At 38.9% G+C, this 25,599-nt stretch overlaps 1 protein-coding gene across 8 annotated transcripts in view; it reads left to right on the top strand.

Annotated features, from left to right (window-relative positions):
• The window catches only part of hdac7a (histone deacetylase 7a), a 76,198-nt gene that overhangs the window by 32,177 nt on the left and 18,422 nt on the right, over window positions 1–25,599 (top strand). For 4 of the 8 annotated variants that reach the window (XM_047369967.1, XM_047369975.1, XM_047369960.1 and 1 more), the window contains 10 exons: window positions 1,327–1,388; window positions 16,857–17,047; window positions 17,450–17,540; window positions 18,157–18,277; window positions 19,446–19,546; window positions 21,070–21,192; window positions 21,350–21,459; window positions 22,016–22,117; window positions 23,267–23,432; window positions 24,506–24,714. In XM_047369967.1, the coding sequence (XP_047225923.1) occupies window positions 16,901–17,047; window positions 17,450–17,540; window positions 18,157–18,277; window positions 19,446–19,546; window positions 21,070–21,192; window positions 21,350–21,459; window positions 22,016–22,117; window positions 23,267–23,432; window positions 24,506–24,714 (1,170 nt within the window). In that variant the 5' untranslated portion in view covers window positions 1,327–1,388; window positions 16,857–16,900. The remainder of the gene's footprint in view (window positions 1–1,326; window positions 1,389–16,856; window positions 17,048–17,449; window positions 17,541–18,156; window positions 18,278–19,445; window positions 19,547–21,069; window positions 21,193–21,349; window positions 21,460–22,015; window positions 22,118–23,266; window positions 23,433–24,505; window positions 24,715–25,599) is intronic. The other 4 variants (XM_047369999.1, XM_047369953.1, XM_047369992.1 and 1 more) reach the window with 1 other exon arrangement.

Below are 25,599 nucleotides of genomic sequence, written 5' to 3'. Positions count from 1 at the left end.
TGAATGCATTTAGATGTTCATAGTAATTTGGTGGCAAGCAAAATTAAGATAGGCATACCTTTGCCCTAGTGGGGCTTTATATCATGATTGGATACAGTGTGGTATGACATATTATAATGCTATGTGATACAAAACAATATATTGTACAATACAAAATAAATATGTAGTACAATATGATACAAAGCCATAGTCAAGAGAATGCGATGATATAATTTTATGATACAACACAAGACAATACGGTACGATACAATGTATGATATGTGTTTCCTGGAGTCTACAAGGCAAAGATCTTTTTATGGGATCCAACAAAGCTCCTGTGGTTTTGGGTTAACCTCTCTGAGCTATATGTAGGTAGATTGTTTCACTCCTGTCCATCATCTTTTCTGATATGTTTCTACTCTGCAGTGTTTCCCAGTGAAAGAAGCACTATTTAATAGTATTGCTTCTAAACAATTTTTTCCACATTCCTAAAATAATTACAATTTTAAGTATCAGTCAAATAAAGCATTTTTGTTTGGTCATAATGGTTATCACTTTTGATTATTTTCCCTGGGTTGTTCTAAACTACCCAGGGGAAATATAAAAGTGTTCTTCTTTGTTTGATCATTTTCAGAATCAAAGATATGTAATGTTTCATAGGTCTTGATTAGAAGACAGCTTCTTTAGAAATGTGTCAGCCGTGCAGCGGTTATGGGATATACAGCTATTTGTTGAACAGAACTGCGCACCTGGTGTCTTCTCTGTGAATGGTGGAGACATGCCCACAATGACATGGTTGTTTTAGGGCTTACAGCTGTACCCGAATTGCAACACTGAATGGAGTATGACAGGATGACAGACATCAATTTGTTTTTGCAGCATGTGAGTTATGTAAATAGATCTATTACTGGCATGTTGGAGGAATGTTAAAGTTAAAGCCCCCGAGATCCAGCAAAGCAGGATGTTATAACGTATGGTGATTGCTCATTTAAATTGTTACGCAGTGTTCATAACTCTTTGAGAAGAGGAAAGAGCAGGTTAATCTGCAAACATTTACTTTTAAAATGAGCTTGTTGTCCCCTATGGCAAACCTAAACCTTGACTTTGATAAAACTTAGTGCAAAGAAAAGACAGCCGTACATTTTACACATTATTTGCATTATATTTTACTTTCTTTCAAGTAAGTTCAAGATTTATTTTGTTGTAGTCTAGGACTGTAACAATACATCCAGCTCACAAGTTAAGACGATAAACAATGTAGGGTCGATGAAATTGAGACAAGACTAACAATATTTTTGGGAAAAATAAAAATCTTAAAACTAAAAATTTTATTAATTTCCTCCTCAGACACGAGAGGAAGATCGCCTTCTGGATTCAGCTGTTGTACTGACATCAATATTTGAAACAAGGTAGGAAACAAACTCTAGGAAAGAAAAGAAGCTTTTGTACTTGGACTTAGCTCCGATTTAGCTTTCTTTTTGTGATTCCTTCACTTGCGAAGTGCTCAGATTGTGATGTGCTGTAACTTTGAATTTTTGGGATTTTTTCCAAATAGTGCCTTTATTGGATAGAGATTTGTGTGTCAAGTTTATGAACATCAACCTCTACATCTAACAGTATCGTACCTACCTTAAAACCTGTTACTTTAGATCGGATGCACAGGTGTTTTTACATGTCTTTAAATTTATCAAGATTATTCAGTTTGATTACAACTGCTTGAGCTGTTGTTGTAACATTTTCCTGCTGTTGAGTTAAAATGACAGGCGAGTTCAAAATTAGGTGGCCCAAACTTTGGCTACAATAGCCGTAACGCCAGCAGGTGATGTTAATATAGCAGACAGTGGTCATTCAAAAAGTTGCTAGTAATTCATTAGGCTGAAAATAATGTTCATGAATGCTCTTCTACGTTGTGTGCTGAACTATTTTCACAATGTCACAGGTGATAATAAAACCAACAGTTAAAGATCTGGCTTTTATTAAGGGTAGAGCTTCATTGTTAGAAGTTTTAAATATGGCGCTCACATCATTTGTGGTTGTTCATCTCCAAAAACAGCACCTTGCAAGACTGGTTCCTTGTTCTGGCCTGGCAAATAATGCAATATGTTGAGATAGCACAAGGTTTTAGTGCTTCTGCAGTGAAACAACAGAAAGCTTGTGCTAAGCAAGTGGTTTAGCACTAGAATGGATTTGGTGAAAAGGTTCCTTGAGGTAAGTGTTTTTGATACAATGGAGCCTGTTATGCAATTATAAACTTTATGTTTTGGGCAACATTACAGATGAGAGTGTTATGAATTAATTTTTTTTCCAGGGTACTTCTTACTTTCGCTTAGGAAACAGCTGGTTACCAGCATCAAAGTACACCAATGAGAGTCCACGAGAGTCTCACACTGCCCCACGACTACTTTCAATTTTTGGTGCTTCCTGGTTAAGTTGTAAGACCAAGTGAAAGACGATGTCCCTATTTATTGATAGTTTCATTGACCTCACCCAGAGATTATGTGATCTGAATGAATGAAAAACAGTACATATTAGAGTTTTCTTTCAGATTCAAATTTGCAGCGCCACAACTACAGAGGATTATTGGCACACTAAAGGACACAAACAACACCTCATATGTCCTTTCACAAATAAAAGATCTGCAAATGTTACGTAATATCTTATTTTATGAACATATCTGCAAGAAAATATATTTAACGCTAACAGTCATATTTAAGAACAATGTCAGTTCACCATTCTGCTGAACATCAAATAAAACCAGACTTTTTGCAGAGCGGCACATAATCAAGATGATTTCACACACTTTCTTTACTTTAGTTTTTATAGCTTTTTATTTTGTTTTGGTCATGTGGTAGAAAGACAGAATGCATGTCACAGAACATTAACATGGCATCATCAGTTATGCCTTTCTGTCACACTCTTTGTTTATGTCTTCTTGCAATCAGAAGGTCGAGAGTTAAGCTTTCACCACCTATGGTCCCTTGTGCAATGACCTAATGTCCTGCATATCTCTGAATGAGCGGGTGAATATTGAGAGTGCGATTTGGGTGGATGTGACACTATTGTAAATTAGTGGTTGATATAAATAAAGTTCAATATACAGTAAGTTCAGTCCACTCACCCTTTATGAATTACATTTTAAAGTTCTGAAGCCACATGTGATTTTGAGCAGGGTGAAAGATTTTTTTCTTATACCTCACTACCGCATAAAATCATATCAGCTTCTTTAAAAAGCAGTCTGGTCCAAAGACTGAGACAGAGTCAGATATCACCCAGAGATACATGTATGAGTTAGATTCCACTGGTGTCCTCACTTAACGCTAAGTTTTGTTTTGAGTCAAGAGGCCAGTCCTCATCTATCTGTCCTCGTAACATACTAACATAAACACACAGACACAGAGACACACAAGCCATTAAGTAGTTCTTAAACTCGTTGACAAAGCGGCATACACCACCATTTACCCTTGAACACTTGAGTTTGTACCAGCAAATTAGGGGACTATACATAGAAATAGTTTGACGACAGTTGTAGGTAGGCAGATACACAATAATGCCAATACATACATACACACACACACACACATCCGTGTTTTACTATCTTTATGAGGACTTTTCGGTTACTTCCATTGACTTCCATTCATTTTCCTTGATTTTTAGTGCCTAACCCTGACCCTAACACTAACCCTAACCAGTTAATACCTAACCCTAACCCTAACAAGAACTCAATTCATACCCTAGTCCTACACCTAACCCCTGTCCCAAGAATGGAATTTGAAAAAGTGAGGACCAGAAAAATGTCCTCACTTTGTCAAAATGTCCTCACTTTGCGATAAAAATACGAAAAATGGTTCTCACTCAGCAACATGTACAAGAACACACACACACACACACACACACACACACACAGTCTGACCAGCTGCTATGGGAAGACGAGATGGTTTTAAATGGGAGTGACAGCTGCAGATTCCTCAGGATGAAGGAGGAAGAGAGAGAGAGATGAGAAAGCAGTAGTGTGCATGAAAAGCAGATAAGTCACAGATTTGTGAGGAGCGATTGTGTCGGAGAGAGCAAGCAATTTCTGGAGAGTTTGGAAAAGAGAAACCGATCTGGAGGAGATAAAGAACATTAAAATATATGATAAAGTTACTGAGGCTGTAGTTATAACTTTTTTAAGTCTTACTTTAATTTAATAAAAAACTTTTTACCCCAATACAATTCTATGCATTTCTTGCAAAAATAATCATACCTCTGACATACAAATAAAAATCTATAACAGCGTGGATGCATTTGCATCCAACCTCCTGATTAAATACTTTGTAGAAATATATGTTGCTGCAGTTATAGTGCCAAGTCTCTAACACATTGGTATGCTTTGATGTAAACCATTGTAGCTCTGGCTCTCTATTTAAGGTCATTGTTCTGCTGAAATTTCAGTCTCCGTCTTAAGTCTTTTAGAGCTTCTAACAGGTTCTCTTCCAGGACTGCCCTTTATTTAGGCAAATCATCCTTCAAATGAGCTCCGAAGAGCTTCCCTGTCCCTGCTAAAGAAAAACAGCCCCTTGGCATGATGCTGCCACCAATATGTGTTACCACGGGGATGGGTGTGTTCAGGGTGATGTGCAGTGGTTTGTATCATGCTGAGTGTTTTTATGTGTCCTCTGCAGGGGTTATGGCAAACAGCCTATGGCATGTTTTTTTTTCAACAATTACTTTAATCCATCCATCCATCCACTATACTGCCTCATACATGCAGTATCGTGGGGTGCACAATTCTTCTTGTCACTCCTCTATAAAGGCCAGATTTGTGGAGTGTGCGACTGATAGTTTAAATGTCAACAGATTATCCCACCTGAGCTGTAGATCTTTGCAGCTCATTCAGAGTTATAACTTGTGGACCTCTTGGACAGTAATATCTTGATAGTTTTGTATTTGTTCCATACTCTTTCTGTTTTCATTCAAGAGATTGAACGGTGCTGATGTTAAAAACTTGGAGAATTGTTTCATAACCTAATACTGCTTTAAACTTCTCCACAAGCTTATCTCTGTCCTTGCTGATGCATAGTGTTGGTTTGTCCTGTAAAATCACAATAAAACCCATTAGAGTTTGTGGCTGTAAAGAAACAAAATGTGAAGAAGTTCAAGTTGTATGAATAACTGTGAGGATTGGGAAATTCTGAGGAATCTGGCCTGGTGTTTACTGGTAGTATGAGGACTCATGGTGACGAAGAGAGCACAGGGCGACAGAGTAAAAGAGCATGTGACCCCAACTGTCAGTATTAAACTATTCATAGAAGTCCTGTGTTGCACAAGGCTGATTTAGCAACTGGGTGGATTTTTTTAAGTGTATACACCCAAACCATTTTAGTCTGTTCAATAAATGATTTTTTTCCCCTATGCATTGACCTCTAACAGTGGGAATGAAACCTACTGTTTTGACTCTACCTCACAAATCGACAGGTGGAATTGGAAGGTCCTATATAAATCAATCAGCAACACCTAATAAGCTTCGTTGATAAGAAAAACGTTTAATTTCTGCAGCCAGCTTGAGTCACGACTGATTTCTGCAGAAATACCAAACCACAACACTTCCCTAAAAACTGCAGTAAGCAAAATCCGTAACAATCAGCAGAGGTACCCCCTGCAATGATGCCGTCAAGAAACTTTTAAAACTTTTTTTACTTTAACTAAAAAGCAGTTTCCCACAAGTGCTTTTTCTATGCCTGAATCCATTTAGTCTGAAATGCACGTGGAATAAATTAATCACAGCCTAACTGGGTTGTCAATAGCTTACTTAGTAGTTTTCCATGTTCCTATAATGGATGTGTTTGTAAGGAAGTGTGTGTTTGTTGCATTGGTGCGTTGCCCTCTGGCCAGGTTTAGTCATTAATCAGTCATTAAATGATGTCAGAGTTCTTTACTCTTCAATCATATGTTCAATGTCGGGGCAGTGATTTGCTTTGTGCAACGGGGTGCAGTGATTCCCAGTGTAACCATCCCCCGTTTGATGGTGATTTTACTCTTGATATGAGAGTTCACAGCAGCAGGGCTCAAAAGCACTGCAGCAGCTGCCGCTGCATCACAACAGCTAGGAAGGGAGATGGAAGGAAATGGGAGTCTAAACTGAGCTCTCAAACAGGAAGCCACCCCGGTTCTCTCATTGTTGTGCTTTTATAGACTCAACTTCCTGTCGAGTGTACCGCTGCTGTCACCATAGTTACCATCCCTATTGTGAATTGGATGGACTTCAAAGATCTCTTAGTAAAAGTCACACAATTTGAAAAAGTGATACTGCAACCAATTTGTAAAGAAAACCTTTGACGTATAGGTCTGATCATTTATTCCCCTCATCAGGTTTCTGTTGTTTAAGTCTTAATATCATGCTCCTTTTATCCTACTCCCTGGTTCTGTTTTAAACTCAGTTCCATTCATCTATTACAATGGAAGCAGGAGAAATAACAGAATCAGTTTGTTGTTGGACACAGTCAACCGATAGTTTCAGAAATTGTGAGAGGGAGGGAGTGAAGGGCAAGAAAGGGAAGGAGTTAAAGAAAAAAGAGGATGTGGCCAGCAGTAAAAGATGACTGGAGGGGAGTGGAGCTCTCTGTCTAATTATAGATCCTGAGGCAGAAGTGTTACTGGGGGTTTCACACTGCCAGATATTTACATGACAAACACGGGTATGTGCCTTTTTACTTTGGATTTGGAAATTATTTCATGCGTGTTTATGTCAATGCAAACGCATGTATTTTTTTAACGGAATTTACATCTTTTGAGATCGAAATGCAATGAAGGAATCTTTACAGTTGTTTTGATAATGTAAAGTAGAGAGGTGGGACTTATTTCTGAACTGTCCATCTAGTTGTTGTTTGTTGCCTTCCTGAGTTTCTGTAGATGCTGTGTTTGCTTTTAACAGCAGTGACACAATGCAACAGATCTATGCAGCAAGAGAGTGTGCTGATCCAACAGACAACATCAATGGATGTTTATGGAAACTCAATGCCAACTTTGAAAATTGGACCTATGCTACATTAGACATCAACCGTTAAACAAGTTCATTCATCCTGAAAACGAGAGATACACTGATCAAAAATGTCTCTCAATACTGATTTGAGCTGATTTCCATTTCTCTTTACGAGCTCCACTACAGCCCAAAGGTTAGAAGCAAGATGAAAAAAGGTCATGATTTTATTGGCATAACTTGCAACAAATAAACATGATTATTAAACAAGGAAACAACAGTGATTAGCAATTTGACTTTTTCTTGTTTAAACTTTGCTTCCTTTGAAAAATGCAAAGTCCTTCAGCTTTAACAGCACAACCTTTCCACTGAAGTAGTGACTCTTGCAATACTAATATTTGTCATTCTATTTATTTCTTGACATTTATTAATTTAAGGTAAAGGGAGGCAAATGGTGCATATCAATCAAAGCAAAGTCTTATCATGCAGTAAATACAACCCAAAACCATAAAACCCCTACTGTTCTTTTAAGAGGCGTTAATAGAAACTTGAAGGTGTTTTAAACCTATGGCATGTGGTGTATAATATAAGAATGTTTAAGAAAACCCATGCATCATCCATCATCTTTACCTTCATATCAATGCAGGACACACAGGAAAGACAACGATGCACTCATACCTAAGGAACATTAACCTAACAATCAGGTTTTAGACTGTATGAAGAAGCCAGAGTACCCATAGAGAGCTCATGCAAGCAATGGACAAACATTCAACCTCCATGCAGAAAGACCCAGGACCTTTTTCCTGCAAGGCAATAATGCTACCAACTCTCTTACCATGCAGCCCCACATTACAACAGCGTCTAATAATTACTTTTTTCTAACGTTCCTGCTGTGAGTGGTTATTAATTATTTTTAGTAGGAGCAGAGGCAACGTTTGAGCTTCTTTTTGTACCCAAAACAAATGTGGCACAATACATCCAAAACAGCAATGGTAGGAAATGCCAAAGAATGTATAAACAGTTGACATGCCTTTAAAGGAAATATAGCTTCCTTTTAAATATCTTCTTGCATCTCTGTGCTTCCTCTGACTTTTTTGTAAAACACGTCACTGATATTGAAAGTAGCTAAATTTGAGCCTTCTTCCATCAGTAACAACTTCCACACCGAAGAGTGTTGTTGTTACTGCAACCTGTTGGCATTAAGTTATACTGTAGTCAGTGACTGGAAAAAGATTGGATTTTTGATTTCCTTCTACATCTCTGATTGGAACACTAAAAGGAGATGTACAGTGCTTTTTATGACTACAAATATTGTAATGAGAGATCAGTGTGTGCTGTGATGAACTGGCGAACTGTCCAGGGTGTACTAGAACCTTTCACCCAGTGACCACTGCAATAGGCACCAGCCTCCCCAACACCCTGCAAGGATAAGCAGATATAGACAGTGGATGGATGATTTGTGTGTGTATTTTAAGAACAGCACATACCTCTTAGTTTTTAATTGTGCCACTTCACACACCTGAAACAGTTGGTGCTGCCTACCTCCTGACATGAATCTGCAACATGTAGGGTAAGGGGATTTAAATTATGTTTATTTCCTTCTTTAATTCCAAATCCAATAAGATATTCATAATTTTTTCAAATCAGTTAACCTAGGTAGGACATGCCGTTAGGGAAAGCAAATTAAATCATTTTCAGTATGCTGGTTTTTTAAATATTTTTTCTGTTCTTCTGTCAAAACATATGTTGCATCATCTGCAGAAGTAAAAAATGCACTTTCAGCATAAAATTTAAATTTAACTTTGCTAAATGAGGAAATAGAGAATATTAAAGATTTGATAAATTGCACTGTTAAAATATTCATTTAGTACCTGTTACCAGTGGATCTGAAAAGTGAAATGTTAAAATGGCAGATTTTTGTGAAGTAAAAAACAAGATCATCATAAGTCATTTCAAATCTTTTTCCACAAATTAGGCAAGATTTATCCAGTGCAATTCTACAGGAAAAGAGGCAAATCTGATCTTTTAGAAGGAAAAGTTTTTAAAAAGTTCCAATTGCCTTTTGCACCCTCAAACTTATTTTTATTTAATTTCACCACTCAGCCCTTTTTTGGTAGATATTTATCAGCATGCCACATCTTGACTGGAAAGTATTTTTCCACTATACTTTGCAAAAGTCCTCCAAATCCATCACTGGAAGATCTCATGTTTTCTCAGAACATGAGATTTTCTGAAGAGAGGCCCTCTTCAGATGATTCCACAGATTTTCTGTCAAATGTAGTTCTGGCTAGACGATTCCAAAACTTTAATTTTCCTCTCTTGAAGTCTTTTTTTGTTGATTTTGAATATTGCTTGGACTCACTGCAATGCAGAAAAATAAAATCCCTCTTCATTTTCAGCTTTCTTGCAGGCAACTAATGGTTTTTTGCCAAACCTAACAGGTATTTTGAACTATTCAGAACTTGATCCACCTTGACAAAAACTTCAGTTTCATCAGAAGAAAAGTGACCTCAGAGCATGATGTTTCCACTGTCATGTTTTAGAAGGAGAATATGAATATCAGCAGTTTCAAGTTATTGAAGATCCTCTGCTCATAACGTTTATATCTTCCTTTAACTCTCCAGCACCCCCTCTGTTTTCCACCTTAAAGGGACATCATTTGCATCAATGCCTTCATTTTTGCATGCTGACTCAAATACCCGAAACACTGACATATTTATCTACTGAAAGTAGCTGTTGGGGATGAGTGATTGTGCCACATTCACTCTGTCAGTACAGAGAAAAAAGAAGTCGGTGTAACTATATTTGGACATGTGACAAAACAAGAGGCGGTGTCAGCTCTGTTGATTGTTGACTTTGTGTCTGAAACTAGTTGCACTTTGCTGGGTGGGATCTCTTTCAGCACAAGAAAGTAATCGCTCATATGCAGATAGCCAAAGATTGCTGAGCAACTTGCTTTTCTTGACTTTTGACTGCCCTCTCCCTTTAGTTTTGGTTGGGCAATTTGTGTTTTGTCTTTCTTTATTCTGTTTTGAACACCTTTAGGTTTGCTGTCTGTGTTCAGTCACATTTTACAGTGCCTCGAAAAAGCAAAACCATCCTTGGGAATTTAAACACAATATAGTGCATAAATGTGAAGTGAAAGGAACATGGTTTTGAAAAGTTTTTAAAAATAAAAATCTAAAAACGTTCACTTTTCACTGCAGTTACAGCTGCAGGTATATTGGGGTATGTTTGTACCAGATTTTAACCGACAGAAGGGTTCCCCTTTACAAAACCGCTCAGGATTAGTCAGATTGCATGGAGCTCATCTATGAGCGTCTTTCCACAGATTCTCTTTTGGATTTTGGTCTGGACTTTAACTGGGCCATTTGAACACATTATTTTATTTTGATGTAAAGTATACCAATGTTTGTCCTGCAAGAAATTGAAACTTTGTCCTGATCTCAAGCCCAGCTCACACTGAAACAGGACCTGAAAATGCCTGACTGTGTGAACTTAATATGACAGTAAGACCTGTCACACTGCATGATTGAAGATGCCAGACTTCATGATTTTTTGCTGCCGCACAGTTGTGTCCGACATATCTGACAGAGATATCAGTCCATCAATCAATATACAGCAAGTTGTGGGTGTTAAAACTCACTTATTATTAGAGTCATTTGCTGAAAAGAGGAAGAAGAGGAAGAAGGAAGCAAGACAGCAGTAGAACCACTCATGTCTTGGCAAAGAAGGACCAAAATCTGACCAAAATCCAACAGGGGTGGGGTTTGTGGGTGTTTGGGGGGAGGTGTACATTAATACCAGCTGCTGTAGTAACACAGTGACTATAGACACATACTGCTCCTCAGTGCATGCCCGTCTACTGAGAAAATTTACAGTCTTGATAGCTGCAGTTTATATCCCACTGGATACTAATGCTAGCTCAGCTGTCTGACGTTTAGAAAACAGCATTCGCGACCAGCAGAGCAAGCATCCTGACGCTGTGCAAATTATAGCGGGGGACTTATGTCGTGCCGACTGCAGTGCTCCACAAACTCCACCAGCATGTAAATTGTGCTACTAGAGGAGCTAAAACTCTGGACAAAGTGTACAGCAACATCAAGCTGGATTATAAGGCTAGGCCACTATCCTACCTGGGCCAGTCTGACCACTTGTCCTTTTTTTTCAATTTCTGCCTATGCCCCCCTCACGAAAACTGTTAAAACTTGCACCAAGGATGCCCCCCAACAGCTGCAGGATTGCCTTGACAGGATTGCTGGGACAGTTTTGAAGACCTGGACCAAGAGGTGTTCACAGATAGTGTTCTCTATTACATCAAGACCTGCATAGTCACTGTTACTGTGGAAAAATGCATATGGGTCTACCCCAACAAGAAGCCCTGGTTAACCTGGAAGGTCCAGCGCCTGTGGATGGTGCAGTCAAAGCAGATGTTACAGGTCTGCTTTGACTGCTCAGATTGGAATGTTTTTGAGGCTTCAGCTACTGACCTGAATTAACTTGCTGAAACCAAACTTTTAAGCTCTCTTCTTACATCAGTTTTTGTGAGAACGTGGCCCCCATGCCCGAGGACCTGCGCTGACCAACTGGCTCCAATCTTCACTCAGATGTTCAACAAGTCTCTCGAGCTGTTTCAGTCTCATTCGTGCTTCAAACGCTTCACCAGTCTGTACTTGTGATGGGACATATGAAAAACTTCAAGGGGTTGGAATACTTTTTGCAAGACTGTGTTGGAATACTTTTGAAAGACTGCATGCATTTGTTTCACTGAGCAAAAACTCAGATGAGACAGAGAGGTATAGAGAGTAACTTTTGTGTGTTCTGGACCAACCTGTAAAACCAGTCCCGATTAAGCTGTACACACATTTAAAATAAAGTAATAACAGCTGGGAGGAATCAAAGGAGAGGCATTACCTTTACAACCTGTGGGAGCGACTATCTACCACAACACACCTGTCTTTCATTTCGCCCGTCTGGAAAATACGCACCTAATCTGCCGGACAAATCAGCACATTCCCAACGGTCTGTATTACCGGGCCAATGGTATCTTACTGCTGCCTTTGCAATTTCCATAATATCATACTTATGCTTCTGTGCACAATGTCAGACTCACACGGTTGTTGTAGACAGCTTTTTGTGTCTCAGTAAATACAACTGAAGGTTTGGAGTTCAGAGCCATGTTGCATTTCGTCATGTTTGGACATACAGTTTTTTTTACATAATCCTTTTTTGAAAATCAAGTCTTGCAACAGAATAAAAAAAACCCAGAATAACTACTTAAAATCCTCCACATCAAAAATTTAACATTACATTTGTACATTTAAAGGTGCCATAGGTAACTTTTGTAAAAATTTATTTTTTACATATTTGTTAAAGCTCACAATGTAAAATTTTAGATAGATGATCTATGAAAAAAATCAAGCTCATCTGGCTCCTCCCAATGGTCCTACTGCCATTTGCAGAAATACACCACTTTCGGTTCGAAACAACCAACCAGGGAACATCTTAGCACTGTCAATTCACACTCATATACATGCTACTCACACTGCGTACCATCATTTAATCTAAAGATTGTCATTGTGCTGCAGCTGTGCTAATGGCAACCTAACGTTACAGGAAAACCCCCAATTTCTCGAGTGGAACCTGCTCAGAAAACATAGACAGGTAAACGGAAGAAGACTGGTGTCGAAAAGCAAGCTAAAAAGAAAAAATTAGACCGAGCCCGAACTAAAACAAGGGTAAACATCGGAGCATTCACAGCAGGCTCCACTGTTGGGGAGGAGTTTTGGAGTGAGGGCTTTAGCACAACAGAGAGCAAGGAGGAGGGACCTGTAAAGGTGTGCATGTTCAAATTTTCAGGTTTTCTCAAAACTCCCTACTGCAGCTTTAACATAATATGCTTCTCAAAGAACAACTACGAACATCAGAGCATCAAGTCCCTTGGAGAGAGACTGCGGAGAAAGTAGATGGATACTGAAATTTAAAGACTGGACCAGTTTGTGAGGTAAAGGTCATGTTTTAAACATGGGAACTCAAACTGTATTTTTACACAAAATTTTTAGTCAGTCTGCAAGACTAAAGTTAATCATGGGTCGAGCCATTCGGTCAGAGAAGTTCCTCAGTTTCATCATTTCAGAAAGTTAAGACTAATCCAAACCCAACTGTTAAAACATGCATATAAAAACTCACATTGCCTTATTGAGCATTTGGATTAAGCTGAGAAAAGTTCTGTTTGTGGGAAATGATAAAAAAAGGTTCTCAAATTTCCTAATTAATATGTGGAAATAAAATAGTTTTTAATATATCAGTGCCTTTTAAAGAGAGCAGCTGTTCTGTGCTTGCATTTTCACATACTGTGTAGAGTTACTTGTAAATACACTATATTGCCAAAAGTGTCTGTCTACCTTTACATGTACATGACCTTTGATGACATCCTGTTCTTAATCTATATGTTCCAGTTTGTTGATGGACCCACAGTTGCCAGCAATAGCAACTTTAACTATTCTGTAAACATCTTCCACAAGGTTTAGGAGTGTGTTTATAGTTAGATGAGAAAGCCTGAATTGCAGCCTCTGCTTTAATTCATCCCAAAGGTGTTTAAGAAGGTTAAGGTCAAGACTCTGTGCAGGCCAGTCAAGTTTCTCCACACCAAACTTCATATTCCTACAGCCATTGAATTGATGGTAACACCAGAATTTATTGATTTGGTGGTGGGACCCAATACTTTTGGCAACATAGTGTATATCCATAATACCTTTTCTCGTTTTGTCACGTTACATGCATTTTATTAGGATTTTGTGTGATGGGCCAACACAAAGTTGTGCATTCAGTAATTTCACAAATAAAAGTTAAAGTGAAGTGTGCATTTATACTCAGCCCCGTGTACTCTGATAACCATAAGAAAATTCACTTCAACCAATTGCCATCAGACATCATCTAACTATTAAATAGAGTGCATATGTGTGTTATTTTAATCTCCGTATAAACGCAACTCTTCTGTGAAGACAGAACACTAATACTGCACTTTACTCCGAACACATCATCCTCATCATGAAGCATGGTGGTGGCACAATTGTGCTCTGGGAAGGATATTATTCAGCAGGGACAGTGAAACTGGTAAGAGTTTATGGTAAGATGGATTTATCTAAATACTAGGCAATCCTCCAAGAAAATCTTTTAGTGGCTGCAAAAGTCTTGACTGAGGGTTCAGCTTCCAGCAGGGCAACAACCGAAAACCTACAGCCAGAGCTACAGTGTTAGGGTTTAGATCAGAGTGTATTCATGAGATAGAATGGTCCAGTCAAGGTCTAGATCTATATCCAGTCTTTGAAAACAGCTAAAAATGAATGTTCACTGACCCTCTCTGTCTATTCTGACTGAGCTTGAGCTGAACTTCTGCTCACATTGAATTTCACACCTAATCAGAAACACTTTGATCAATCACATATATCTGGGTTCTAGAGAAATTGTAGTATTAACAGAGAATCAGTAGTGACATCACTGTGCGCCTGTATGTAAATATCAGGAAGGTGTTTAGTGAGTAACAACAAATAGGAAGCAGCGAAAGCAGGAATAGACCGTGGCATTCTTTGCTTCCTTGTATAAACATATTCTTTCCTCATTTTCCACAGAATAATAACCTCATTATTCTTTGGTGTCACTAGAGAAATTAAAAGCGCACGGCACTGTGCGACTGTGTGAATGTACATCTCTTGCCAAGAGATTTGTCATTCCAGCCAGAGTCGGCATCCGGGCTGCCTGTCTGTGTTTGTACCTCCTAATATGGAGGAGTATCTAGACAACTCCAAATGAATGTATCAGTTGCTTTCATTTTAGTGTATTTCCGCTCTGCCTGCCTTGCTGATGCTTCTGCTGCTGGCGGCAGAACAAGCCTTTTTGTGAGTGACATTTAATTCTCACATTGCTACGTGACAAGTGAGCACAAGGCGTAACAGCAGCGAGATGATGTCAGATGAAGTTATTTTTAATACTTGTCTTTGTGTGTGTGTGTGGGTGTGTGTGTGTGTGTGTGGGCGTGTGTGTGCTTAAAAGTTTGGTTTCACTGTCAGGCAGGTTTGAGCAATCTGTGTCTGCTCAAGCCTGTTTAGTGTGTGCAGCTGTGTGTTTGTGCGCATCATGAGAAAGCATGCAGATGGATCTGTTTATGGGTGGGTGTGGGATTTGGAATGTTTATGATGACTTGCCCACAAGGAAGTATATTCAACTGAAAGAAAATTTATGGAAGTAGTATAGAATAGGGAATAAGTCTATGAGTGACTGTTGCTTCCTCCAGCGTTGTCAGCATGTTTGTCCTTGTTCGCTTCTGGGGCAGGTTATGTGACGGTCCGACATGTTCACAGCTGCTCCTGATGTGAGTCACTATACATTTTTTCTTGTGCATCGGGAACATCTGCGTATGTCCTGGGCAGAAACCACCCCCTGCCTTTTCCCAAGCTCTTCCCTTCCTTGATCCTACATTTAGTGCAGGCTGAGGCAATCTTTCCAAGTGACTCGGCCATGCTAGGCAAATAACCTTGACAGCATGCAAAAAGTATGAAAATGTGTCGATGAGTATTTCTGTTTGAGGCTGAAGGGGGATTTTAGGTTGCAGCAGCCAAACAAAGCAGATAGATGAAACTATTTTGTCATTTTATAAGTGTTTAATTTTGTGTTTAAATGTTGTATTCCTGCTGCTATAAGGAATCTTAACAGCTGATGTCACTAAACTTTACAAAAAGGTTTTTAATATATATTAAGGGAAGTCTTGTGCTGAGTAATGCACCATAAATCTATTGTAACTATGATACGGTAAAAGGGAGTGTATAGCCTAAAATATAATTCTTCTTCATCATGGCTTAGTTTTGTAATGCTTTTTATTGAGTTCTGGTGGGTCTTTTGTTACAATTACAGTGACTAGATCTTATGTTTAAATTTAGATATCATAAAGCAATTTACTTGTAAATTTGGAACCAAATCATTTCCAGGTTATGCCTCTGGGAACAACATCAAAAACCAGCTTGTGTGATTCTGATCTTGGAAGTGGATATTTGAAACATAGATAAGGGATTCCCAGGTCAAAACTGGGAATCCCTTATCTATTTAATGTTTTTCTTATTAAAAAAGTACTAAATGTTTAATAAAAGTGAGAAAAGTACATCAAAAGATGGATTGCTTTTTAAAACATAGGTTTACAAATGTGTTCTGTGTTTGCTTTTTTTTAGCCATCTCAATTCTATTAGGTCACTTGTGCAAACTATAATGGGATAATGAACCACAAAAGGACCTTTTTCACCTTTGTTGCTGACACAAAAATACTATATAACCAAAGGTATTGGGTCCCACCACCAAATCAATGAATTCTGGTGTTCCAATAACTTCAATGGCTGCAGGTGTATAAAGTTTGGTGTGGAGAAACTTGACTGGCCTGAACAGAGTCCTGACCTTAACCTTCTTGAACACCTTTGGGATGAATTAGAGCAGAGGCTGAAATTCTAACAATGAACACACTCCTAAACCTTGTGGAAGATGTTTACGTTGCTATTGCTGGCAACAGTGGGTCCATCAACAGATTGGCCCTTATAGATTAAGAATAAGATGTCATCAAAGTTCATGTACATGTAAAAGACAGATAAATACTTTTGGCAATATAGTGTATTTGAGTTTATAAAGATACATTTCTTTTTCTTCACTGTTTTCTCTCATGGTTCCAGTCAAAAAGCCCAAAATTAGAAAAGATTTTTGTTCACATTTGTTTTTTTTATTACTTTGGATTATGAAATATAAACATCACTAATATGTCAAAAGGTTCTGAAAACTGAATGTTTCTTTAATGGATCAGAACCTTCTTCTGTGCATTAGATGTTCATAGTAATGAGGGTTATTGATGCCCTCCCTTTTCCTTTTTTTGTTCATCTTCTTCCAGGTTTTTCCACGGCGCTGTCAGTGTCCTGCACGGCGTTCCTTCCCATGGACCTCAGGGTGGGAGAGCGGGGGATGCGCCCTGGTTCGGACACAGCGCTCCTCACCCCGCTGCACCAACCTTTACTCCTTACAACCTTCTCCCCACAAGCCCGCAGCACCTTCTCCCAGCAGCAGCTACATCAGCAAATCAGGGTGAAGATGACTTTTTTGCCAGGTTTCTTTTATTGCCGGTGTGGAAAAGCATGAATTACAAAAGATAACAAAGAATGGAAAAGTATTTGTATGTTTAGGCTTCTTTCTCAGTGCCATTCTCTACAATATCCATCCATCCATCCATCCTGTGTTTTTGCAGGTTCCTTATTTAAATCCTAATCAGTGTAAAAGGTAAATCAGCCATAAGTCTTAAGTACACTATTGTATTATACATTAATAGTGAGCTAAATTAACTGGGATCTCTGGAAATTGAAATCAGGAAAAGTATGGAATTTTGAATTGAAAACCCTGAAATGCTTACATGGGCAAACTCCCTCATGGTAATGATGCAACTTTTGTTTCACATTCTGCTCTAATATGTGTGTTTGTTCTTGGTTCTAGTTTAATATGGAGCAGAGGAGGCAAGAGCAGGAGCACCATGAGAAACAACAAGAACTACAGCAGCTAAAGCACAAAGACAGAAGTCAGCAGAGTAAGTTTATGCACGCACACATCCGTAACCCTTCACTTTGATGACATGTTTCTGCAGGTTTAAATTTAAGATTCTAAATTGCCGTTTTTCATCTGATCTTTAAAAATAACCATTACTCTGAGTGCTAATTGTGGCCAGAGAGGAAAGTCCCTCCAGGAGATCTGTGACTTTGAACAGTGACAGAACTGCGTCACTCCTCACTTTCAGAGCTGTTTGCTTTGAAATTACTGCTAAATATAACCTGACAAGTGGAGCTACAACAGGGGAGTTATATATAGAGTTGGGTCCTGAGCGCATAAAGTCACTGGGTCAATATTGACTTGATTGCTCCTAGCACCTGCTGTCACCTCGGTGTGCACACATTTGCACTCGCACAAGAACATGCCTGAATGACAGCAAACACACTCCCAGCAAAGTCTGTGACTTTACAATGCGGTGCACACACTCTCACCCATGCGTGCAGGAACAGTATATAGTTTTGGGCCAAAACAGTTTGCTGAATTCTTCTTTTTTATTAACAGATTTGAATGATATGACTAATTATAGCTCAACGAAGAAAACACTAACATTAGTCATTTTTTTTTCTTCATAACTGGCTGCTGTTGTTGATTTACAGGTGCTGTGGCGAGTTCAGCTGTGAAACAGAAACTCCAGGAGGTGATTCTCAAGAAGCAGAAACAGGCGGCGCTTGAAAGAACAAACTCAAACGCTCTGAATGCACTTCCTGTACCATACAGGTGACTAAATATGCAACAGGAGACAAGCTGATATCCAAACGCAACCGATTTATTCCAAAGTTATTTATTGCCCTGAATTTCTTCCCACTGACTTATCTTTGCAAAATAAAATGAAGGAAGAACAAATTCTAAAATCTGAACTGGTAGAGTGGAGATCTGGACTTTGACTGGGCCATTACAGCCCCTTGATTCTTTTCTTTTTCAGGGATTTTGGTTTGCTGCTGTGTTTGGGGTCATTGTCATGTTGATTAACCAGGTCTGGCCCAGCTATAGCTATCAAACGATGGCCTTATGTTTGAGTCTAGAATGATTTGGGAAGAAGAAGTGTATGGTGGATGCAAAAATGCAAGGGGCATGCATCCTGTTATGGCAAAACAAACCCAAACTATCACCCCTCCACTATCGTGCTTGACAGTTGCTATAAGGATAATGTGCTGATGTGCTATTTTTGGTTGTCGCCAATTATGGCATCTTATGCTATGAAGTTATGCTGCCACAAGCCATACTTTTCAGCCTATATCAAAAGTTTCTGTCATAAACTTTACCATTTTAAACGCTAACCGAAGTAGAGTCTAAACTGTAGCCATTTCTCTGATAATCCTACCATGGGCTGAATTTTCTGGATCATCCAATCTAGTAAGGATTGGTACCGGTTCTCAGTTAGGTGTGATAGGTTTAAATGCCATGGTTAAGGCCTTATAACCCCTCCCAGATTTAAGGGCAGCAACAGTTGCTCTAAATGCATGCTTTTCCTCTGTGGCCATTTGTAAAAACACACACCTGCATGCTTCACAGCAGCAAACTACCAAAACTCCTGCTTTTGTAGAAGTGCTAATATTGGATGATGATATAAAAAAATTAAGTCCATTTGATTAGAAGCAGCTGGCTACAACTTTGGTTTGCAATCTGTTGGATGTCGAAAGGGTTTGCTACGTTTTTACTTTTTGGCTTTTTACTTAATAAATGATGGCAGAAATAAATCTGTTGGGTGTTTTTTTACATTTGAGGTTGGATATAATCCTAGAACCTGGTAAATACCAGATTATTTGTATTTTTTCCTCTACTTGTAAAACTTTACAACTAAATGATGGTATAATTTTGTTGACATGGCTGTATGTGGAGTCATTATTTACCATAGTAATTGTGTGCATTTTTGTGTACTTTCCAGAAAGCTTGGCCCAGACCCTAATGTACCCTCCCAGCCTCTGGTCTCATCTCCACCAAAGCCTCCATCTGAGGGCTTGGAGGGGACACCACTGCGCAGAGCAGGTAAAAGCACTGAACATCAGCCATCTGTCCGAGATCCAAAATAACCAATGAAGCCTTTCTGAAAAGGATATATGTTATAAAGTGAAATAGTTAATGTTCTGTTTCTTCCTTTGAAACAACAAACACAAATGTACACATCACAAATAAGTCCAGTTAATAAACTAATTATTATACATTTATACTGTCTAGTGAGAGTGATGTGATTTTAACAAAATAGCCTTAAAGGTACAACGTGAACAGTGACATGTTATTCTATGATATTTCAATACGAATAAAAATCCTCAACAAAATGAAAATAGGGAAACTAATATTTTTTTAACATGTTTTGCTAAATATATTTTACCCGAAACCACACACCAAACAAGAGATGAGACTTTAAAAAAAAAACTAAACCAAACTAAATACAACTAAACTGTATTATGAAAGTTATGTTTTCCATAATGTTTATGAGTATTTTTATGGAATTTGTTTTTTACCATTCTTCCAGAAGGAACATTTTTGTCAGACTCTGATTTGGGATGAGAACCCCTGTCTCACAGTCTCTGATCTAATTTATCCCAAACGTGTTCTATCAAATTAGGGTCAGGACTCTGTTTAGGCCAGTTAAGTTCTTCCCCACCAGACTGGCTCATCCATGTGTTCATGGACTTTGCTTTGTGCACCGGTGTGCAGTCATGTTTTATCAAGAATTGACCATCCCCGAACTCTTCCAAAATGTCAGGAGCATGAAATTATCCAAAATGTCTTTTAATACGGAAGCGATATGAGTTCCTTTTACTAGAACGAAGAGGAGGGCCGAGTCCAACTTCTGAATAACAGCCACCCATCATAATCCCCTCTGCATCAAACCTTTCACTTGACACAATGCAGACAGGTAGGTAATGATCTCCTGGCAACAGTTAAACCCACACTGGTCCATTGGCTTGTCAGACATAGAGGAATAAGTTGTCTACAGTGTACTTTTCACCCTTGCATCCAACGCTTAGCATTGAGCATGGTGATGTAAGACCTGGATGCAGCTGCTTGGTCATTCAAATCCATTTCATGAAGCTCTCTAGGCACTGTTATTGAACTAATCTGAAGGTCACATGAAGCTTGGAGGTCTGAAGTTATTGACTCTGTAGAAAGCTGGCGGTGGTTTTAACTTGCCTACTACTTCGTGGTTGCACTTCATGAGTATTTAGCACCAAGGATATTTCATGAATGGACTTATTGCAAAGGTGGTATCCTATTACGGTACCACACTGGAATTCCCTGACCCATTCTTTGACAAATGAATGTTATGCTCCTGTGGCCATGGAAGGGATTGGAACTCCTGAATTCAGTGGTTTGCAGGGGTGACCCAGTGCTTTTGACAGTGTAGTCTATACATAAAGTTACGTCTTAAGTAAAATATTAAAATATACATAACCTAATACCTGAGACCCTGGTACCTGAGACGCTTATAGTTGGAATATTACAGTCAGACAAGAATAAGTTTAAAAACATTTAATGACTCATAATATGTTGCTTAAATTTGTCAGCATCGGAGCCCAACCTAAAGGTGAAGCACAAGCTGAAGAATCACCTAAAAACCCGAAAGAGTCCGCTTACCCGCAAGGAAAGCGCCCCGCCCACCGTCAAGCACAGAGCACCGGACACGTTGGGTAAACCCACACCTGCAAACATCACAATGCAAGCATGTCATGCCATATTGTTGTTCCTTTAATCTATGTGTTTAAGGATTTGTTTATCTGATGACTGATAGTACATTTCCAACCCATAATCATATCACTAAACGACCCACTGTCTGTGTTTCACCAGACTCTTCCCCCAGCAGCAGCAGCACTCCGGTCTCTGGCTGTAGTTCTCCTAATGACAGTCTGCCCAATGAGAATGGACTGCTGCCATCTGCAGGCGGCCCTTTGCATGAAGTTAGCAAACACACACACTCACACACTCCCTCACACAAAGCTGCTTCTGTTCGAAGGTTTAGACAGATTTGATAGAAAACCCATTTGGAAATAAGCCACTATGTAAAGTAGTTGACAGAAAAGAATAAAACCTCAAGATGGTATATTGTTTCTTTCTGTGATCTTCACACAACCACATTTTAAGATGTGAGAGCCAGAGAAAAAACATGCTTTGTTGACTGAGATGAGAACCTGCTCTGCAAACATTGACTTTGTCGGGACTCTGAGTAATGACATGTTTAAAGCAGCGACACAAGAGCTTGTTTGTCAGCTGGTTGTCCATAATTCATTTAATCAGATCAGAGCAGCCTCTGTTACACCTGCTTTGGTGTCTGACTCATCTGCTGCTGTGTTTAATGTCAGTTTGGCAAAGTCAGAGAAAAGGGTTTCTTCAGTCTGCACAGCCAATCCTCAGAGTGTTGAATACTATCAATGTTTTTAAGATAAAAGTATTTTTAAAACAGTTAGGTTTGAACACATGTTAGTTATTTTAATAGCAACTGTTTGACATTTCCAGGCTCAGAAGCTGCTGCTCAGAGATGGCACCCTGTCAAACTTCACCATCCAGAATCCATCCACTCTACCTACCATCACACTTGGACTGCCAGTCAACCCAAGGGTAAAAACCTGCTTTATCAGCTGTGTGTAATACATACATGGTGGCATACATGTTTATTTCACTTGAAATCAGTTTTTATTCTTTTTGTTCAAAAAACCACATGAAGTGATCTGCTTCCTTTAAGTACAGCACCTTCAACACTTAATGGCACACCAGCTACAGATGTGCAAAAAGTAAAAAAACAAAAAACAAAACCTGTTGTTGCAGAGGCAAATGTTTTGAAAATTCCACATGTATTATAGCGACATTTATTCAGTGAAAAGAAAAAATCTGTCACCACCACACACAGTAAGCAACAAGGAAAGAGAGGGAGAAAATCTTACAATTTGAGAACTGCAGCAAAGAGTATCATCTTGGGGGTCACCAATTCTCCATAGCAACCTGTTTGGGGAGAAGATAAAGCCTAGAAGAGACCACGCATCAACATTCTCTAAATGCTACCAGTGCTTTGGTCAGATAAAGATAAGACTGACATTGAACCTTTGTGTGGTAGTGTCTGAAATAGTAAAGGAAGAACGGTCAGCGAATCCCCTCTCTGTAGGTTGCAACCTTGTGAAATTTGTGTTGGAGAAGGCCAACAATTGTGGCTTAGGTGATTTAGTAAGAACACAAATTCTTAATGTGATATTTTCTTCCTTACTGAATTTCTTAAATTAAAGGTTTTAATTATGTTTTTATAGTAAAATCCACTGTGTTCCTGCAAAAAAAGGCTGAATTTATTTCCAATCATTTTACTCATCTTCATCTGGGATGCCAAGAAGTGTTTTGTATTCATGTGTAATGACTTGCAGTAGTAAATGTTGTCTTTAAACACTCATTGAAAATCTCATTGAAGTCAATGAATAAATATGAAACTTATCTCCCCAATATCCTGTTTTTGAAAAGGAAGTAGATCATTTGACAGAAGTGTGATGTTGTTAAACTGCTTTACCACAAATTGAGACTTGTTGGTTTTCAGTTTCTATAAATTAAAATGTCAATGGCCTGAGAGTTTTTATGAAATCAACTCATCTTTGCGAGGACTTTTGTGTAGTCAGACCTGATTTCCTTTCGATAGTACATTTGTGTATGTATTATCGCTTACTTTTAATTTACGTCTGTGAAGAATTCCAGATTTTCTGTTTAGAAAGGTGTTTACCTGTGTTTCAGGCTGAAGTAGAGCTCTCCTCGCTGAAAGTCGGTCGTATTCCCGTGGTCACCGCCGGGGGCTCGCCTGTCTTCCTCCCCCTCAGCAGAGACGAACAAGCAGGGCAGATGAACCCGCACTTGCCTGTTATCATCCTGGAGCCTTCTGGGCTCATGCGCACTCTCGGAGGTGAGACACACTCACTCGCACAAACAGATGTGGAATAATTTGTTGGTTAAGATGTGTAAATTCTTTACAATCATTGATGTTTTATTGCTGCTGCAATTCATTCAAACTGTCCTGGTGTTTCTAAGAAATCACGACGTTATGTACTTAAACAAGGCTCCATGTCACTAAGATCACACATTCTCCTCCATATACATAACAGTGGGCATGGGACGCTTTTCAAGATATTTAAGTGTTTGGTGCCAAAAAGCCAAAACTTTATGTTTTTAATGTTAACAGTGTTCCTACATGTTCAGGAACTCTGGAAAAGTAGAGAATTTGACTTCAGTATTTTCCAGGTCTATCTATATAAGTATGGATAAAGAAAAGTAAATGGAAAAATGATTTGTGTATCCAGACTTAATTCCATATCCCATTGTGTTAGAGTTGTCATTTCCTCCCTCATTCTTTTTCCTTCCTTCCCTGTGTATTTTTCTTTCTCCCTGCTTCATGTCTTTCCTTCCTTCTGTTCTTTCATCCTTGTTTCCTACATATGCTCCCTCTGTCCTTCTTTCATTGGGTCTCCCTCCCTCTATTCCTTCCTTCCTTCCTGCCTTCCTTCCTTCCTTTACACATTATTGATAGGGCTGTCAAAACATTTTTCTACATCTTTATTTTGTACATTTCCTCATGCATATCTCAAGCTGCAAAGCTTTGTCATCTTACATGCAGAGGTAGGTACATAATAAAAGAACCATTTTAGTTTCTCTTCTGGTTCAAGTTCTAAATGGATTTATAATTTTATTTTCTGAAACATTAGAGCACCACCAAGTGGTTACTTTTGGAATGTATTTCCTCTAAGCGGCAAATAACAGCTGTATTAATACATCTCTCTTACATTTTCTTACATTTCAGTAACACTAATATTTTGACAGAGCATATTTATCATATGCTGTATAACTCACACCATTGACCTGAACATCATGAAGTAATCTGACTTTGTAGATGCAGTTTTGTATGAAATGTTTCAATGATATTGATCTGCCTCAGTTCGCCTATACTAAATGAATCATTTCCTTTTCCACCTTGTCTCTCAGCAGTTCCGGGCCTCGACCCTGTCCCTTTGCAGTTTGCTCCGCAGTTAGACCGTCTGTCCCCAGGTGGCATTCAGCCCCATAAGCCCTTAAGCAGAACCCGCTCTGAGCCCCTTCCCCAGAGCCCTCGTGCCCTTCACAACCATCTCCTCCAACAGCAGCACAATGCACAGCTGCTCGAGAGGCTCAAACAGCAGACTCACCTGGGCAAGGTACTTATACATTCTGAACCGCATTTTTATAAATCTGTAAAAGGAAAAAATATATGATTATAATTTATAAATATATATTTATGCAAAGTGTTTTATTGGGATTTTATGTTGTAGACCAACACAAAGTACTGTACAATTAAAGTGGGAGTGGAAAGAAAATGATACATGTACTTTTTTCTAAACATATATGTGAGTTAATGTATTCAGCCTCACTGAGTCAACACTATATAGAACCATCTTTTGCTGCACTTTCAGCTGTGGGTTTTTAATGGTATGTCTCTTTCAGCTTCCCGCATGTACAAACTGAAATGTTTGCTCATTCCTCTTTGCAAAATAGCTCAGACTCAGTCAGATTGGAAGAGAGCATCTCTAAACAGCAATCTTGCTTCAGATTCTCAACGGGAATTATGGCAGGACTTTAACAGACTTGAATGCGTAGAGGTCAACTATTCCGTGTAGCTCAGGCTGTATGTTTAGGTTCACTGCGCTACTATTGCGGGAAAGTGAACCTCTGCCCCATACTCAAGTCTTTAGCAGCCTTCCTTCCTTGATTCTTCCTGGATTTAGCTCCCTCCGTCCTATTAACTCTGACCTGTTTGCCTGCCTCTGCTGAAGAAACATGACCACATGATGTTTGTGTTATAAAATTATGCTTTAAACCTTCTCGCTGACCTGTCTGCTGTGTTTCATGGTCCTCATGATGGTGTTTGTCCATTAATGTTCTCTAAGAAACCTCTGAGGCCTTCACAGAACAGATGAAAATACACACAAATGGGCTCTATTTTTAGTTAATTAGGTGGCTTTTTACGGTTCCATTGGATTTTTTAAAAGGGTATGAGAGTAAAGGAAGGTGAAAAAAAATGTGTGTCACTGTTCTGAGGTTTT

The sequence above is a fragment of the Girardinichthys multiradiatus genome, chromosome 1 (genome assembly GCF_021462225.1).
Source record: "Girardinichthys multiradiatus isolate DD_20200921_A chromosome 1, DD_fGirMul_XY1, whole genome shotgun sequence".
NCBI lineage: Eukaryota > Metazoa > Chordata > Actinopteri > Cyprinodontiformes > Goodeidae > Girardinichthys > Girardinichthys multiradiatus.
Note: the sequence above shows the minus strand (reverse complement) of the source record. Positions and strands in the feature narration are given on the sequence as shown.